This window comes from Rhinolophus sinicus, linkage group LG05 (assembly GCF_036562045.2).
Source record: "Rhinolophus sinicus isolate RSC01 linkage group LG05, ASM3656204v1, whole genome shotgun sequence".
Taxonomy (NCBI): Eukaryota; Metazoa; Chordata; class Mammalia; order Chiroptera; family Rhinolophidae; genus Rhinolophus; species Rhinolophus sinicus.
In genome coordinates, this window is record NC_133755.1 from 172,941,203 (window position 1) to 172,961,856 (window position 20,654).

Consider the following 20,654-nt stretch of genomic DNA (forward strand, 5'->3'; position numbering starts at 1 on the left):
AGCCACTGGTGTCATTCTTCATTCCAGTCAACCCCTCCCAAGTGCTCTGGGTCATTCCAAAATCGTCTTGATGGCAACCATGATGATGTGAAAAGATTTCTAAGGACAGATAATTTCAACTTGCTTGGCTCCCTATTGATAAGTTCTTTTTATATTGTCCAATAAATTCAGTGGAGAAAAATGACACAAACCAATTATTTTTTGGGAAAAAATAGCTATTTTTGTTACTTAAATGTTTCACATTTAAATTGGTGTTATAGTCAAAGGATCTAAAACAGAATCTAAGTCTAAATGCTGGCTGCATGTATTAAAACTCCTTTTACCTCAGCAGAGAATTTTATTTGAATTAGAAGACATTAGTCATAATAATGATGTTCTCTGAACACTAGCTTTGGAAATTTAGGTATTTAAAAGACCACCCCTGTGAAGAGCCTTGGTTTCTGTTATCACAGTAACACTAATCACAGTAAAATTGGTCAAAAAGATGGAGCTCTTGATGGAGAATGAATTAATGATGGTACAGTGAGTCTGTGTGGCTATCTGTTCCTAACACTTTCATTATGGATTTTTATGCTTGTCAGCTTCCTAAATCAGAGTAGTAAACTCTATAAATAAAGCAAGTACAAGGTGAGAAATAATATCCTCAAGGCTTGGAGTGTCCCTGAAAACTGAGACTATTCCAAGTACAGAAACTGTGCAGAATAAGGAGATCAGAGAAAGAGAAGGTCTTCTTTGCTTCTGAGCATTTTTTCACTGAAACACTGAGTTCAGTGCCAGTGAAAGGTTAAGTGTTGTGTGGGGGAGTATTAAATGTTAATTGAAAAATGCTGCTGGCAGTATAACCTGCACATTAGAACCCGATTGTGCCTGCCAAGAAGAACAAGGGAAATTATTATCAACATTATTATTTCATACTTACTCAGCCCCCATCATTATGAAAAGGAAACCACATGGGTTGAATGAAATTAAATACGAACATGCTTCTGATGATGTTGGTGATTCAAGGCCACCGAAATAAAAGGTCCTATTAGAAGACATTAATTGATATCTTTCAGAGTCTTTCCTTCTGATGACAAAAGGAGGCTTGTTTTATTTCTTTGTAAAATAAACAAAGCATGTTTCTAAGGAATAAATATAGTGCCTTCACGTTTTATCAGACTTCACCTTTTGTTGTTATATTGAGTAACTGGATTTTCATAAAAAAGTTTTTGAGTATAGACAGGAAAAGCTTGTTAATCAAATTCATGCCAAAGAAGATGAAACTGAGGCTCATTTATTAATATGTATTTGCTGTGTTTGTTGAACACTAACTATGTACAAAGCACTTTCCTAGGAGCTCCACATATACTAGTGAGCAAAATAGATACAGTCCTTCATCTCCTCAAAAATACAGTCTAGTGAAGAATATTAAACCATTTCACCAATTGATAAATGCCAAGGATTTGACTATAACAACTAACCTAGTGTTCTTTAAACCCACTATCAGACAAACATTATTCACAAGATTCATTATAATTACTGTACTTCATCTTTTTCCATCAGTAAGCACAACAATGGGATAACTTCTGATTTGTGTCCACTCAATTTTCCAAATTTTATTAAAGCTATTATTTATGTTTCAGAGACAAGATAGAGAAAAATGAATGCAGAGGGCCTCGGTTAATTTTCATAAAACAATGAAAGAGAATTCTATCAACCATAATTTACAAGTATTTCTCAAAGCAAATATTATAAACATTTTATAAATAGTAAAGATAATGTAATGGAACTGGAGTCCTGAATAAAAGGGATTCAGAAGAAGAAAATATTAAGAGTCAATGCTCTAAGACATTTATTCGTGTGTCACTGTACTGAAACAATGGCCACTCTACTTCTGAATACACTGTCACATAAACACAGGCAGCAGAAAGCTGAAGCTGGAGATAAGACCTGAAACCTCTGTTCTTAAAATCACTGTCCTTTTTGTGGAATTTAGAGTATCAGTATCGAAGGAGAAATTGATGCCATCTTTTGAAAAAGGATTATTGCTCTCAACAAAGAAGTTTCTTGCCTACAAACAATATGTCACATTTCCACAAAAGACATTGGTACATTGGTACATGAGTCAATGTCATAAAGCATATATTAAAACATATAAATGGGGATGTAAAGTACAGCATAGGGAATACAGTCAATAATATTGTAATAACTATGTGTAGTACCAGGTGGGTACTAAACTAATTGGAGGGATCAATTCCTAAATTATATAAATATCTAACCACTATTCTGTATACCTGAAACTAATATTAAATAATATCAAATGCCAACTGTAATTAAAAAATAAAAATAATAATTTTTCAAAAAGTATATAAGTGACGCCAATGATAACTTCCACAAGAGAACATTATTTTCTCAACAACTTAGAAACTCAAAATATGAATGAGTGAATGAACATGACCATCTACCTACCCTTGCTTTAATTGCCTTTTAGAACATATTTTACATGACATATATACGTTAAATATATTCTAGTTAAAATAGATGAAGATGTGGAATTTAACAAATCAAAATATTTTGGAGGGGGATAATTGGTCAAGGAAAATAGTTGTGTTTTCAGAACAATTATAAATAAGGATGCATCAGTTATCTTTAACACCTTTGAGAGAACATGCTAGAAACAATGTTAGTACAAGCAAAACAAAAATAACACTTTTAGAAATATAAGCATTTAACCTGTGTCTTGTCAGAAAACAGTGTTGGCCTCATTAAATTTGAAACCTCTTAGAAGCATAACCATTATTATCATCATTATCATATCATCTTAGCTAACATTTATTGTGAGCTACTAAGGTACTACACGGTAGACTCCATACTTAAAAATTGTCATCCTTGCACCAACCATTTAAGAACAGTACTAATGTTTTCCAAGTTTTATAGATAAGAAAATAGAACTCAGAAATGTTAAGTAATAAGCCTAAACTTGTTCAGCTAACAAATTACGGCACTAAGATTTGAATCAAGAACTACATGACCCTAAAACTTAATGTTTTTCAAAACTGTTACGCTTAATTGTAGCAAGGTGAGATTTTTTGAGCCAGTTACTGAGACTTCATCAGGATAGTGGATTGGCCTATTACTTTAGTTTCTATATCTTACTTCCCAGAATGTTCCCTAATTGACAACCTGTCCATGACTTTTCCTTTGCTGATAAGTTGTGCCCCCACTGAAATAAGAATGAAGGAAATAGGAAACTTGTAGCCTTTCAGTTATAAATTTAGAGTTGTTCCTCATATTAAACTGTGCCTTGATGAATTGAACTTATGTCTCTGGACTAACTAGATCTAGTTCTCTAATTTAGTTTACATTTTATCACAGAAAAATACAATCCATTAATTACTTGTGGAACTTCTAATTATAAAAACTCAGTTGTGATCTAAAAGTGTGCTCATACTTTATCTTTAAGAGTATAATTGTATGCTGTGACCAGTATATGTTAATAATTTGTATCAACAAACTGATCAAGAAATAGTGTGCCAGACCCAGTGCTGAGAAGTACAGCTAGAGCTAGGTTTTCTGGACCTACTATTCAGCCAAAGACCACGCTATTTTCATATTTCCATTTAGATCAGTGATCACTTTTTACCTTTTGGATAAAGGAAATTTCCAATTTGTGGAATGTAAGCTTCTTGAGGACAGGGAGAGACTGTGTCTTTTTTTTCACTCCTATAACCCTGAACTTAACAAAGTAGGACAGAGTGTGCCTGAAATGTTTCAGCATATTGAATTCATTATACTATTATATTAATGCTAGATTTATTTCAGCCCTCTGTATTTCAGTGTCCCATTTCTCGTTTGTAAAAACAACAACGTTTAGATCATTGCTCTTCTGAGAGTTAATGATTGAAAGAAAGTTGGAATTCCGTAAAGTAAAATTCCTGTGAAAGAGGTAGCTATTGTTAATTTAAGATCAAGGATATTTTCCATGGTTATTGTCCACATTCAAGTTGAGAAGTCCATGGGGTCTATGCCTTGTCCTTCATCCACTTTACTATACCAAGGAATCCAAATGGGAGCGGAGCCATGGAGAGATAATTGTGATTGAGAAAATAAGAATCTGGAAGAATTAATTCTGGAAGAATCTGAGAAGAATCTATCTGGAAGAAAACATACACCTTTACTCAAGGACTTTGCTAAAGACCTACCTAATTAAATTCAAAGAAAGGCATACTACTTCATGCCCTTGTCTTCTTAGTGAGCAAAATACAGGATGGACAGACAAGGGACAAGTCAGCTGGAATTACTGCCAAGCAAAAGTAACCAGGCAAGTCAGTATTACTCCACAGAACCTAAATAAAGTAAACCAATGTCAAAAGTGCTATAAAAATATAAAATAAAATTTAAAAATCCTCCTTTCTCACTTATGGCTCTTGCCTATTTGCAAACCTAGCACCTTTGACTACTGTCACAAATTCTTCCCATAGACTCTACTCCATTGTATTCCACATTCCATGCCTTAGAAGTAGTTTGGATAGCGTGAGATATCCAAGGTTACCAATAAATGGAACTCTACTTCTTGTATCAACATGATAGACTGAAAACTAACAAACATTAGAAGAATTCTTCGTGGTGAGATTTTTTTCCCCCCCGAAAACCATTGAATTTATGCTTCCCTAGGAGAAGAAAGATGAGGTGATAAAAGCCACAATATCGGAAGGGAAATACAAGTGGAGTTCTTCCCCCAGGAAATGGGAAGAAGCCACAGACAATGTGTGACTAAGGAATCCAGATACGTTGTAATGATGTGTCATATTAGGTCACTAAAGAAACTGTTGGCCTCTACTATAGACCAAACATTTAACAGACATATAGAAGTACAAAGCTTACGTCAAGAAAAAGAAGTTCTACTTCACAGAGCAAAAAATAAACTGGCAATAAAACTTGGCAGTTACTATCAGTAGAATGGGTAGTAAAATTTGCCAATTTAAATGTATTTAACAGAAATTTATGTTTGTCTCTGGAAAACAGATAAATGATAGACTTAGTAGAGAAACTATATTTACATTCATTTCTGGAAAACAGATGATAGGCTTATTTGTAATTCAACCCTCTACTAAGCCCTTCCTGCCACCACCAGTGACAAAATCCTCAGCATCGTGGACCAGCCATATGACCCTGAGAAGCAAATTTAATATTTTTATGGGCACTCTCCATGTAATGAAACAAATTTTGAATAATTACAACTTTCCTAACACCTAAATGCAGGTTAAGCATTCCTTTCAATGTTGCCATATCACCCCCTACCTTGCCATAACATCTAACATATTGTTTTGAAAATACTTGGTTCTGGACTCTCACCAAACTTAAGGTCTCTCGAAGGCAGGAGGGATGTGTCTCAGGTACCTACCATGGTACTTGGCAAAAATTAAAATTTAAAAAAAGTGTTACATAAATGTATGTTTGACTCTATGTTGACACAGGTTTTTATGGTAAAAAAATGTAATTGTGAAAATGTAAATGTATTTTATGAAAATCAAGAATATGCTTATAATTCTTTAGATGTTCTATTATATTTCATACATAAAATCCAATATAATTTATACCTTTAGCTAGGAGAAATGTGAAATGTATAACTTGGATCACAAAGTTAGAGTATTAAACATAAAATGTCATCGGTTTGTCTCTACATGTTAAGGTTATGGTGATTTGTATTTCACTTTTTATATGCTTCATATTTTTTAAAATGGATGTGCAATGGTATAATAAAAGAAAAACACAAAAATATGAAAATAAAAAGGGAGAAAATTTTCATATTTTCAAAGTAACAGATGATCCTGAAAGACAAAAAAGTATTGTAGTAGAGAACTTCTTCACTAAAATATAAATCAAGGTCATGTTTGGAGCTTCCTATAAAAAATACAGTTACATATATTAATTTGTGACTAAAAATGTTGTTAATGCCAGATGAGTCTATTCCAAGTTGGAAGACAAGTCTAATTGATTTAATAACCCTTATTTCACCATAACACGAAAATTTTAGATTTTAAAAACTAAAATTTCAGACTTATTTGCTCTGCCAAATTACTGGTTTATTCATGAATCATATTTTCTCCTAACAAGTGCAATTGAATTCTCCACAGGGGAAGGAAAATACCTTCCAAAAATCTCTCTGCCTGAAATTACTTAGAAAAAAATCTCAGTAAGTTGCTTTTTGTTTCCTAGAAAAATCCCAGGTCATCATGGTAGTTATAAGGAATTGTATAATTCTTAGATGAAAAGCAGTCATGATAAATATGCAATTTTAGATAAGCCAAGATCTGCAGGAACTAACTGCATTACCTTCATTTTTCCTTCAATTGGTCCTAAAGCTTTTGAGCAGCTACTGTTGCAGGAATTAAGTGAATGCCAAAATATTTAGCTATCAAAAGGTGCTATGACACATTAAAAGGGATAAACAGGGAATGCTCATCCAGTTTTGACAAGTGAAATTTGAAATTAAGTCTTCATGGATGTTAATTAAAAATCTCTGTTGTGAACACAAAAGCAATGAGAACATTCTTATGTCAGCTCTCTACACAGAACCCTGATAAATAATTCTGTTCAATATGCTGTGCTATCATTAAACATCGCTAATGGTTTAATACATAACTACAGGACATACACACACACAACTGCACAAAAAATTAAATTATCCAGGGATTTTGCTTGCATGGCAACCATCACTCAGATATAGCAAATTAACAATGTGAAACATTTTTGTCCTTTACAACGGTTCTAAACCTTAGTTCTCTTTAAAATAGGGACATAACCACAATTGTTGTAGCTACCACTAGGATTTCTGTGAGCATCGGTTTACACAAGTATATGTAGAAGTGTCTGTAAATCTTACTGCACTTTATAACCGTTATTATTTATCAGACAGACAGCTTATATTATATGGTGCATATTACAGCAGTGCAATGTAGCGGTGAAGAACATAAATTATAACAAACAGATATGGATTTAAATTTATCCTCTGTCGCTGGTATTTTTGAGCAAGTTGTTTCACCTCCATGAACCTTGGTTTATTCATCTACAAAAACAAAAGTTATAATATGCAATTCAAAGTCTGTTATGAAGATTAAGCCAGAAAATGCAAGTAAACGTTTACACAATGATTGGCAGAAAGTAAACATTCAGTAAATGTTGGCTATGGTTATAAAACTCAAAAAGTAGCATCTATCACCATCATCATTTAATTTGTTTTAATGGGAATTTTTGGTGGTAATATAATCACCTCTTTACAATGTGGAAATTAAAGCTCAGTCACTTACTTGGTCATGGTCACAAAACATATTTTAATTCCAACCCAACTTATATCCTACAGACTAGTGAGAGTGTTTTACTCTGAATTTGACTAAGAAGCCAAATTGGGGGGAAATTAACAAAACAATGGTAGTTTTAGTTACTCACTGCTCTAGATTCATAGCAGTGTAATGGACTGGCCTTGCTCTTAAGATGAAGTAAACAGCTGGTATAAATCGAGAATCACCAGGAATGTTCCTACCTTACAAAATAAGATTTTTGTCCCTTAATCTCTTACATTTATGATGTTAAAATGAAAAGGATCTCTAGGAGATATTGCAAATAAGCCCTACAAATAGAAACCACTTAATTACAATTAAGCAAGCAGGTCTCAACTTCAATGACTTCTAGATCTAATGACCACATTCAACTAGTACTTGAAGGGGTAGAAAACGTGGCCCTGGGCTCTGAAAGAGAGAAGCAGCCCATAAAACTGGTAAGACGATATCCAATATAAGCTTCATAGCCCTCACCCCCAAGTTTTGTCTGGAATGGGTTCTGCTACAGAGAGACATTGGGTAGACATTGGGTGAATACATTTGCCAAAATTCCAGTGATGCAGGCAGCTATTATAGTGACCATGCCCTCCAAGTGGCCTGTACCACATCTGTGGGCATCACTGGAAAATTTCTAATTTTTCCCTCCATCTGCTCTTTGTTGTTGGCCTCTGGTACAACCTCCTGATCCGAGTACACTGCCATCAATGCTCTCCAGCTGAAAGCCACCAGGAATAGACTTGAAGCCAAAACAACTTAGGCTTATTAAGTTTGCTCCAGCAAAGGAGACAGAACAACCACAGGGCCTTTAGTTTATGTTTGGTGATGAAGGATAGGATTCAAGGAAACAGAGCTCTGTCTGGATAGGGTGCTGTCTCAAAGCAAGAGTAAATTGAAGTAAGGGCTTCAATGATTCCTTATCTAGGCAGCAGAATTAAAGTAGTAGGGCTGGAGTTGTCAATGAATAAAAACAGCAGTCAGTTAATGTTAGCCAGGAGAGGGAGATGTTTGGCATTTTTATGGTTCAGGTAATTTGATTTTATCTCTGCTCAGGCCTGGTTATAGAGTCGTCTGGTTTTGGCTTGTCACATCAGGGGCATGGAAGGTCATCCTCTGAGGTTGTTACTCTCAAGAATTATATTCCACACATGAATACCACAGCCTGGCTCTTAGCAACTAGGCTAACTGCCTGAAAGCTGTCAGGGGGTTTGTTCTTTCTCACTATTACTCAACCTCACCCCTATTACATGCTGTGCCCTCTTCTCCTCTGGCAAAAGGGAGGGATAAAAATGGGGATCAATGTGGGGAGTAGTAAGATGACATGGGATGGAAAGCAGAATGTATTTCTATGGAGGTGAGGAGGTGGGTGGAATCCCTTAAGAATATGAGATGAACAGAAATCTTATTTAAAGAGCTACATAGATGCAGACGTTAGGGTCAGGATAATTCATCACGTCCCTCAGGCAAGCCAGCAGTAAAGTGCAGACTGAGCATGGTCTCTATACTCCAGAAGCTTACACATTAAAAAAAAAAAAAAGATAATTTAAATATAATCATTACATATATTGCAGAACACTATGATTTCAGGTATGAGCATGCAGAATGTTGAAATTTATTCTCAAGTTTATTAATAGTGCAAGATTTGCTTTTATTCAACATTCACATTAAAAACTTGTTTAAAGTAAATACTATACAATGTCTCATTTTCTGGATGGCTGATTGAGAGCAAGCACAGGATTCCATTCCCAGCCCCCAAACTCTAGAACAACTTTCAGAGATTATTTTTTAAAGAACACAATAAAATAAAGAGCCATACACAAATTTATGAAAATGATAGATTCTTGGTAGACAATGTTTAAAGGGCCTTATTAAATGTCACTCTTATTTTCCCTGACAATGTTTGGACCAACTGAGAGATAAGACAAAATAAATCACTTGATAGAGAGAAAAACATCAGCTTTATTATTGATAAACACTTTGCTGGGTGGTTATGACTAGGTCATGAAGTAATCATGGCTTCCTAATTCTAATCCCAGAATGAAATACATGGACTCAGCTAGTAAAAGACCTGGACCACCAGTGACCTCGTGATATGGGACTAACCCCTTTAAAATTTAGAACCTGGAACACTTGGATATAATACGTGTTCTTTTTGAGCAACTGAATCTCAGAAAGAGATAGGGGAGGGGCAGAGCTATATAGATACACAATTCCTGAAACGTACAAATGAGATAAGTCTCTCCTCCTTTTGAAAGTAGTGAATGATGCAATAGTGTTAGGGACAATGATGAAATATGAATTCAGAATAAGAGAGGTCCTTACCCTTTATTCACTTTGAATAAACTAAACACCTGAAAGGATATGTGGGAGAACAGGCAATATGAGCCTCAGGTTGTACAGGCCACTGCCTGAGGGGGTTTCATAACGGCGTGATTTTCACAGTGGCAGCAGCCGTGTTAATTGGCGCTTGTGTGTTTTCTAGTCTATAGGCTAGATAAAAGCAATGATATTCATTTAAAAACTGATTCCGTGCTTGGGGCAGAGACACTGGCTGCACCTGGGAGAACAGAATGCTCTGGATGATTAGAAAGTAGCCACCAGTTTACTACACCTATCTCAAGCTCATTCGGTCCTTCATTCTTATTGAAAAATATATGGTGCACAAGGTGCAGGAGCTGATTCCAACTCTTGTGCCCAATCAGGCTGCACAGGAGAGGGAGTGTACAATCTACCAAAGAATATTAACTTCAAGAGTCATCTCGAAATTAATAGCAATTATGTTGTTAATGAATGACTACACCATGAAAGAGATGGCGTTGGGGGTGGGGGGTGGCACAACAAATAGAAGAATTTACACTTGAAAAAACAATTAAAAAGCAGTCACACAAGGACTTTAAAATAACTTATATTTAATATCTTCAGAGGGATGAAAGTAAATATTATTTCCATGAAACAAGAAAAAACAATTAGGAAATAATAATAGACAGTTAATAATAAGCAAAGCAAAGCAGCGAAGGCCCTGAATAACCAGAGTTCAAATCCTGGCTTCAACAATTAATTATTAGTTGTGTGTCCTTAGGGCAAGTTACTTAACCAATCTGTGTCTTAGTTTTCTCATGTGTATAATAGTGCTAATCATAATACTTACCTAATTGTAAAGCACTCAGAGCAATAACTGACACATAATTGTTTGTTAAATAAAGAACTAAATTTGAAACCCTGAAACTAACAACCATAATTTGGGGCATTCAAGATTCTATGGGTGAACTGAATAACAGAATAAGAGAATAAGTATATTAGTGAGCTGGAAAAAGGTAGTAAATGAGATAGAAATGGAAAATATGGGAAAACAAATAAGATCACAGGAGTATAGACATGTATGATTAGAAGTAGAGAATGGAGGGAATGGAAGAGAGGCAATATTTGAGAAATAATAGTCCCCCACTTTCCATAAATAATGTGATGAGACTTCAAACTGGAGGGGGCTCTCTGCGTGCCAATCACAATAAATCTTTTTTTTTAAGTTAGCATATTTTAATGAGGTTCAAGAACATAAGGGAGATAAAATTGCAAGAAAATAGATGAGAAAATAATACATTATAAAGGAGTAAAATCAGAGTTCTTTTGAACACCATTGGAATAAAGAAGAAAATGGATGAAATTATATTTTTAAAGTGAGTAAAAACAACTGTGAATGTCAAACCAAAGTAGATAGTTTAGAGATAACTTCTTCAACAGACAGTAGAGGGCTGTTACTTGAAGATATTGAAGTAAATACTACAATAATCAGTTACATTTATTGAAATTGATCACGAGAGAAAGAAGAATAAGATGGGGTAAGAAGGACTGGTGTTTTCCATCACAGGGGTGAAATTATATTCATGCATACCTTCAATAAATATTAAACCTACTTTTTAGATAACCAAATAACGTAAGCATGTTTGAAAGCCTACTATGTGTTGGGCTTAGAAGAGTTGCAAGATTCAAACGACGCTTCTGAGGGACTCCCTTTATGTTAGAAGAAGGCAGCGTGGAACAGTGAACAGACCTGGGATTACCCCAGTTATGCCACTGACTGGCTTTACAACTTTGGGTAAGGAGCCCATCTTGAGCCTCAGTTTGCTCACATGTAAAATGGGGATGATATAGCACCTGTCCCATCAATTTTTAAAATTACTTAGTGCAATATCAGGTATGTAACTAGCATTAGTGACTGTTACTCTTCTCAGGAATAAGACGTTTAGAAGGGTGTTGGCCAAAACATTCTCTCCAGGTGGTAGAGTTTCATTTTTTTGTCTAACCAATATGCTATACACCTGAAATTAATATAAAATAACATTGAATGTCAAGTGTAATTGTAAAATTTTAAAAGGGGGTGAAAAGATGAAGGGGAATTAGAGGTCCAAATTTCCAGGTATAAAACAAATTAAGTCATGGGTTGTAATGCACAGCATGGGGAATATAGTCAATAATATTGTGATAGCGTGGTACAGTGTCAGATGGTTGCTGGACTTATCATGGTGATCACTTCTTTAGGTCTATAAAAGTTGAATAACTATTGGGTACCCCTGAAACTAATATGTTATGTTAGCTATATTTTAATAAAAAATCTTAAAACACATTTTAAGAAAAAAAAAGAAATCAGGGCATGTATTTTTGGATTTTCAAGCTTTTCCTGTGGTTTTTCAGGAAATTGTTTTTCCATTTTGGGTAAAATATAATCTACTTCTGACAACATCAAAATAAGTAATAATAAATAAATAAAAAGAATACCCAGTGCCTTCTCACCAGTACCTCTTAATTCTCCAGACCTTAAATCTTGTGCTCTGCCCCCAAAATTGAGCTTTCCAGCCTATCATCCTAAATGCTTGTTTTGTAAACTGGAAATCTCAAAAGAGCACTTCACAGCGCCACGCAGCTGTTTCTTTGCTGAATTTATTTTCCTGCTGTCCTCTCTCCTAGACTTCCCACATTCCCTATCTATCCCATTCATTAGTTGATGCCCCCAGGCTTTATTTTTACTCATTTTATTTGTATTAAATACTTATTGTGTGCCTATGCAACAGAATTAAAGGCAATGAATATGGATTATTTCTAGAAGCTTTGCTGAAACAAAACACAGAATGGAAATCACAAAATAGAAAATGAGGTCAAGAGAGGGATTTCATTGAAAAGCTATAAGCAACCAGAAAAGTCCTTACCAAATCTGCAGAGATTTTCTGCATTGTACCCGTATTTTTAATCTCATTCTTAGTAATAACCAAGAAGTGAGCAAGCACTCCACATGAGCTGTACATCCATCTCCTTTCAGTTTTTCAAGGACATTGCTCATACAAGTATCCTCTCTTTCCCCTGACTCATTATTCTGTCATTGCTACATGACTCAATACCACACATACAGATATTCTCTAATATATCAGATCAATCAATTAAAAAAAAAAATCTCTCTTGAACACATTCTCTGTTTCTCTTCATAGAAAAACATCCCTAAAGTGTTTTCTACATCATCCATCTCCCTCACTTCCCATTTACTTTGTAAATCTTATCTATTTATCTTCCAACCCCCACCACTCCGTGGCATTTGTCAAGACCATCAATAATGTGGATTATGCGACGTGGACGGATCTCTGTCCTCATTTTACTCAATCTCTCTGCAATGTTCAGGAAATTTGACCACTACAGACCATGATACTCGTTCCCACCCTGATTTCCTTAACTCCACCTTTGGTTTTTTTGTTTTATTCTCTGACTATCCCTTACTTCCCCCATGCTTATTGAGACTTTTAACCTTGGCTGCTTCCTTTCTCCTATATATCCTTTCTCCATAAGCATTCATCCACTGTCCCATGCTTTATGTAATACCAATAAGTTAATTACTCCCCAAATCACACCGCCATTACTATCTTCTCTTCTAGACTCCATATTCCAGCTGCTTATTTAATTTCTTCACCAGGTATCTAATAGGCATTTAGCAAAACAATATACTAAAATACTGTCCAATGCATATATTCCCTTTCAATAATTCTTTTTTATCTTACAGCTCTTTTGTCTTTAAAACCAGACTATGGGATTGAGTTCTCTTATTCCTAGGAAAAGGAAGTTACAAAAGAACCCAAGGAGGATTTATAAAAAAAAAGAAAATCTTGACTATATATTCCATTATAGGGTTTTAAAGCCCTTAGCTTTAAAATGCATGACTAGGTCAACTTTAAAAAGGGAAATGTTTTCAGTGAATTCTAAAATGTTGCACTTGATTATGAAAAGCTCAGCCTAAAGGACTGTGAGAATACAGTTTATACCATAAACCATAGGTTATAAAAGAAAAGCTAGTGAAAACAGTAATTTTCCTGCCACACAAAGAGGGGACAGAACTGTCCGGGCTGGAGAAAGCCACTTGGAAGGATAGGAAAAGAGAACAGAGTTCAACTCTTCATGTGGGACCGTACCCTTATCACTTGCCTACCTCACCCCCTCCCTCCAGAGGGAAACTCTTTATGAGGGTATAGGTGAAACATATAATTGTGAATATATAAGAGAGCTTTCACCTCATACCTGGCTGGAATTCTGCAATGAGATGACACACAAAGTATCCCATGGTACCATTGGATAGTTACAGTGGAGTAGAAATGGTGGCAAGGCAGAGAGAGGAACTGAGAACGGTCTTGCTATACATGAAGGAGACCCAAAAATGGGTTGTAGGAGATTATTGGAGTTGAGAAATATTCCACAGGGACCCTGTTGCATGCAGTCAGCGTGCCCTATAGTTAACTATGACAGAAAACCCAAGACAGAAACCAGAGAGATCATGGGTTGAATCTCGAGAAGAGCCCTGTGCGTCTGAGCTGACTTGCAGGCAAGGATGGGTTCAGAATATGTGGGGTGGGGCTCAAAGCTCATATACTTTGGAGCTTCCTTTAAGAAAATGATGCAAGATTACAAATAATAATTAGAAATGAAAGCAAATAGATTAAAAATCATGAAAAACTACAGATTTCTAAAAGCTGACAAATACTACAAACCACAAAATCTAGAAAAATAATTTTCTGTTACTCAACTCCCTGCCATAGCTCTGTAATAGTTTTCTAACTTTTAGGCTATATACTTTTTGCATGCCATTTGATAACATTATTATTTTCTATAGTAACATGGAAAATAATTTAACTTTTCTTCTACCATAGTTGACCAAAATGTATTCATTTTTTATTGATACTTTAGAAAACTTTCTTTCAATTTAGCAAATTGATACCAGAATTGTCATGCACATTTTTAAGATTGTCAAATTTGGGGGCTTTTCTATCTAGTTTTTCTTTATGATCTATAAGTTTTATCAGGGAAATATGTATCACATAAATAAGATATGAACCAGAATGTTAGGAAACATAAAATATGTGATTTCACGTATAGACATACTCGTAGCCAAAATACTGCTACAAGCTTATTCTTTCAAACACAAGAATTTTGATAAATTCTATTGCAAAGAATTGCCATCAAAAGAGTTATACTCCATAAATAATTGCATTTTATACTGTATAAGCAAATATAGGCACTATAGAAAAGAAGTACTTTGATTGGATATTGATGAAAATCAAATCCCCACTTACAAAACTGTATGGTTTTGTCTGGTGATTAGAAGACTTTTCCACAGACTAACTTCTAACTCCGACAATTCAAACTTCATTTCTTTCTCACTCACATTCTGGTGCATTCTGTATAACACATTCATGTTTTCTCTCTCTCTCCCTTCTTCTCTTCTCTTCCTTTTTCTCTCCTTCCCTTTCTCTCTCCTTTTCTGGAACTTTGTCCTTCCCTATCTTCAACCATTGTCACATTTTGCATCGTACAACAGACAATCTCATCCACTTGCATGATTGGAATTACCATGTAGAGACTGGTGACATATAAATGAATTACTCCAGGGGAAATGCAAACATATCTTCAGCTACTTAATGGACATTTTTCCTTTGTCTCACAACATTTCTCCTTTGTCTCACAGTCAAAATCAAACTCTCTATCAATACCAAACCTGTTTTTCCTCTCTTCCTTCTCTCTTACATAATGATATTACCATCTGTCCATTCTTCCATGCTAGAATTTGGGACGTATATTACACCCTTCCTTTTTGAGACCCTATTCCTAAAAATAATTAACTCTTATTGATGCTTCTTCCTAATTTTCTCAGTTCACATTTGTTATACCTTCTTAAATGGTGTTGCTGATTATTTTGCTGTTATTGATGATGGTGGTGGTGGGTGAGAAATAATAAGCACACTTGGGATGTATTGCATTTGAGAAGCCAAGAGCAGGAGCAGATGTCCAAAAGAAAGTTGGAAATGTAGTTGTACAACTTGAGAAACTTGAGAGAGATTGTGAGTTAACTACATAGAACTGAAAGGTTTAAACCATGGATTGTTAAAGCGTAAACTAAAGAAAATGGAACAAACTCAGCTCTACTTTTAAAAATATGATGTATTACCACATTCAATATAATGAAAAAAAGTCTCAGAATTTACAATATGCCCCCAGTATGGTCATCTTTGAAAAGATGAAAGAGCTTTGTCTCTCTCTCTCTCTCTCTCTCTCTCTCTCTCTCTCTCTCTCTCGCATGTTTCCCTGGAATATCAGTCATTGGATTTATCCAATTAATCATGGGTATTAAAAAGATACCCTAGGGAATTTTTTTCTTCATTAATGTGGATTTCTTTCCATGAGGGTAAATGGACATAAAAGTCATGGCAGATGCAAGAAAGGTATCTTTCCAAGCACAGTCCTGAACATAGAAAAAGGTGCTCACTGTTCCCTTACTGAATTAGATAGCTTTCTTCTTCACTGATATTAACAAAAGAGAGTAAAAGAAGAAAAATACCACTTGATAAAAACACGCAAAAGCAGAAACTCAGCCCCAAAAGAGGTGAAAGTGTTCTGTGCATCCAATTGGCTCTATCGTGAACTCCTAGAAAAGTTAATTGAACAAAGTGAAGGACTTGACCTGGTACAAAGCTGACAAATGGGATTCTAGAACCTGCTCTTTCTCTTTTCAAGCTCCCTTGGTCAGTTTTATTTCTGGACAGAGATAGGGTCATCACAATTCAACAAGTAACCCCAAAACAAAATAACAACAAAATGCTTGCGAAGCCCATTGGGAAACACGAGTAATTTATTCAGTGTGGCTTCATTTAGCAGAAGTCGGTCAAAATCAGTTTGGGTAAGTGGGAATAGTTGGAGAAATGGTGTGAAGAACGGGTCTGAAGATAAGTAGGAATTATTTTATTAAAAAAGGAAGGGTATCTACAAACAAAAGGTATATACAGAACACAGGAGAATAGGTAAGCTGCCAATGAAATGGGTTTCCCAGTACCTCCTCCACAAAATTACTCAAATGGGTCAAGCATTGAAGGTCCTAAGATAAAATTTTTTAAAAATATAATTGCATGGTGATTCATTTGGATTCATATATCCAATAACCTACTCAATCACCTAGAACAAATTTAAAGGAATACATACTAGGAAATTTTCAATGGGATAATTAGAAAGAAAATAATAACTTAGGCCACTGACTACAATAAAAGCCCCAATTCAGTGGGCACAGCAGAACCAGTCAAGGTCAGAAAGGTCTTATGAGCCCAGGCGAGACCTTCTAAGGACTTGCTATATATCCCTCCCATTTCACTTTGCCCACTTGGCTACCAAACTCATGTATGGCACAGAAAGAAGTAAGCAATAGGTACAAAGGATGGTAAAAGGATTCTGTGTTAATATCGAGGTGTTCTACTCAGACCAACTCAGGTAAACTGACAGCAAAATTAATGCGTCCTTCAGCTCACTTCTTTGGCATGTTGGGAACTCTGGTTTATATACTCCTATGTCTCTTATAACTCATAGTGTGCCTTCCATTGTTCATGTAACTTTTCTGGAACAACATGCATACCACCACATCAGAACAGAACAGGATGAAAAGCTCACGTTTGCTGGATTGAATGACCCCTTTCCTGATTAGACCATCCCTTTAGATTAAAGCCTTTGGAGATAAGCTAGAAGCCATTGGAATTCCCAAACATCTAGTCTTGTATAATTCTCTTTCATATATTTAGGAAATTGCTGAACTGTCTATGTTGCTGTGAGTTCTGCTGGGGGAGAAGGGAGAATCAGGGTGGTGTGTGACTAATGCAGCAGAACGTGCTTTGACATCATGCAGGTCTATAGTCAGTGGTATAGCTAGAAAAAGTGATTCTTTTTCTGCTTTAGGGAAGAAATTCCTGCTTATAAACAACATCAAAATTCCTGCTTATAAACAACATCAAAATTTTTAAAACTTCTTGGGCATCCAAGGTCATTTACCCTAAAATCTTGAAAATCACATTTTTTATTTCACTTTTGTTTTTGTACTTTGGAGGATCTGGTCTAAATTATCTTTATATGCTTGCCATATTTAGAGTCCTCAAAAAAAGCAAATTGATTTATCTCCTTAAGTTAAATGGCTTTTCCCTTTAAAATCCTTTAAGGAAATGAAACTTCTAAAGCAAGTCAAAAGGACTCAAATCTAAAAAGGGGGAGCCTTTCTGGTAGTAATGCAACTTCTACAATTAGACGCAACTGGGTATCAGAATTTTAGAGCTCAAGAAGCAGTTCGAGCCTATTGGTCCTGAGGAGGTTTATGAAATCTTCCTTTATAACATCAGCTTCCTGGCTTACTGAAACTAAACATACTCTGGAACACCGAATGAAGGCCCCAGACAAATGAGTCTATAATCCTATTTCTTCCAATCAACAGCCCTCTAGAGTTGAATGAGTTAGATTCTTAATATCATGTGACTGAAGCACAATGAACACAAATGGAGATTAAAAAGAATTTATTACACCATGTAATAAAAAGGGCAAGGAAGACCTGGCATCAGTTATGGGTTTCTGTCTCACTCTGTCCAATCTACATCCTCTGGGTTGGATCCATTTTCAGACAAAGTATTCTAGCAACTACATACTTTACATGCTCGCAGGTTTTGGTCCTGTGGGAAAAAATAATATTCTCTTTCCCCAGAAATCCCAAGATAATCTCATTGACTCTAGATGAAATGTGAGACATTAAAACATCGCTAAACATTCCCCATGGCCCCAAACACTTTACATCTTTCTGCCCTGAACGAGTAAGAGAGCCCATTGCAAATCACATGGACTGAGAGTGGGACATGAATGGTTCCCCAGAGTGAAACTGAGATACTATTATTAAATTAGGGTAAATAGATGTGAATTTTCAAATGTATTTGACAATTTGACAGTACATTTGCAAAATACTTTTCCACCATCCAATAAAATTATTAGTGTTGTCAGCATATCTGTTTATATCTTCTACTGGGTAGTTCTAATTTCTGCAGCTTTAAAGATATATAACTCTCATAGCTACCCTGGAGAAAGAAAAATATATGTCCATGCAAAGACTTGTACATGAATGTTCATAACAGCTAATTTATAATATCTAAAAACTGAATGTGACTCAATTCCCATTAATAGATCAATGCGCAAAAACTCATAGCATATTAATAAAATGGAATACCACTTGCAATAAAAAAATAAATTATTGACACATGCAACATTGTAGATGAATCTCAAAAATCTCAAAATAATTATTCTGTGCGAAAGAAGCTAGACAAAAAGGAGGTCATACTGAATGATTCTATTTACATAAAATTCTAGAAAATGCAAACTAACGTATAATGACACAAAATAAATCAAGATTAGTGACTGCCTAGAGAACAGTGTGGGTGGGATTAAGGTAGGGAAGGGCAAGATGAAAGGATTAAAGAGCTGCACAAGGAAACTTTGGGGGATGATTGATATGTTCACTATCTTGATCAAGTGTTGGCATTTTTGCTGTAAAGACAAAGACAGTAAAATATTTTAGGTATTGCAGGTCATATGGTCTTGGTTGTAACTGGTCAACTCTGCCATTGCACCATTGAAACAGGGGATAGATAAGAAGTAATTAAATGGGTGTGAGTGTGTTCCAATAAAACTATTTACAAAAACAGGCAGCAACCCAACTGAGTATACAGGCCATAGTTTACCAATCCCTGATCTTGATTACGGTGATGGTTTCACAAATATGTACATATGTCAAAACTTATCAAATTGCCCATTTTAATTATATGCCTCAATAAAGCTATTAAATCATAAAAACAAGACAAACAACCTTAGCTTCCCCATCACAGATTGGATAAAGTTTAATCTTCTTACCATTGCATATAAGTCTCTCCATGAACTGTCCTCAGTATTCCTTTATATCAGATTCATTGTCACTCCCCGGTGGGATTTCACCTGTTAGCAGTGCCAAACTGCATCACGCCATTTCAACTCTCTGCCTTTGTTTGGATTCTCTCTCTTCCTGGAATTAAACTTGTGGATCTACACTTCCAGGATGCCTTCTTTCTTTCCCTTTCTTACCACTTCCAGTCCCTTTGCCTCATTTCTATGCCCTCATAACAGCCTGTGTGTGTGTAAGCATGTGTGTGTGCATGCATATATATATATAGAGAGAGAGAGACAATTTCACAGTTACATTGCTCTACAATTTTAATTATATATCTGATTTTTAATGTATTTAATATTAAAATGAATTATTTTCCAGTGTCTGAATACTTGACTGAGAATTCCCTGTGCCTGTTACACCTATCACAGTGCTGGGCACATAATAAATAAATAAGGTAGCCATTTATTACAATCGTTTTACAGATAAGAAAACTGATAGGTAGAGAAATTATACTTATATGCTTAGCCCATAGGCACATAAATAGCTGATCTAATATTAAAAAAGTGTTCTTCCACTTCTAATCTCAAATGCTTTCCATTAATCCTTGTATATTTCTTTTGTTTGTTGTTGGAAGCTCATCTATATTTCACATTGGTGTCTTTTTCTGACTCTGCTACTGCTCTTCTTTTATTTCCTAGATACACCAAAATGAAGACTGCCACCAATATCTATATCTTCAACCTTGCTCTAGCAGATGCCTTAGCAACCAGTACCCTGCCGTTCCAGAGTGTCAATTACCTAATGGGCACATGGCCATTTGGGACCGTCCTCTGCAAGATAGTGATCTCCATAGATTACTATAATATGTTCACCAGCATATTCACTCTCTGTACCATGAGTGTGGATCGCTACATCGCAGTCTGCCATCCGGTCAAAGCCCTGGACTTCCGGACTCCCCGCAATGCCAAAATCATCAATGTCTGCAACTGGATCCTCTCCTCAGCCATTGGTCTGCCTGTAATGTTCATGGCGACAACAAAATACAGGCACGGTGAGTAATGCTGCAGGCCTGAGGGGTGGAGAGTTTGTAGATGGATGTG

At 35.6% G+C, this 20,654-nt stretch overlaps 1 protein-coding gene across 1 annotated transcript in view; it reads left to right on the forward strand.

The window, feature by feature from the left end:
• OPRM1 (opioid receptor mu 1) overlaps positions 1 to 20,654 on the forward strand; it is a 64,137-nt gene that overhangs the window by 12,398 nt on the left and 31,085 nt on the right. The window contains exon 2 of the mRNA XM_019749260.2: positions 20,253 to 20,605. Within this exon, the coding sequence (XP_019604819.2) occupies positions 20,253 to 20,605 (353 nt within the window). The remainder of the gene's footprint in view (positions 1 to 20,252; positions 20,606 to 20,654) is intronic.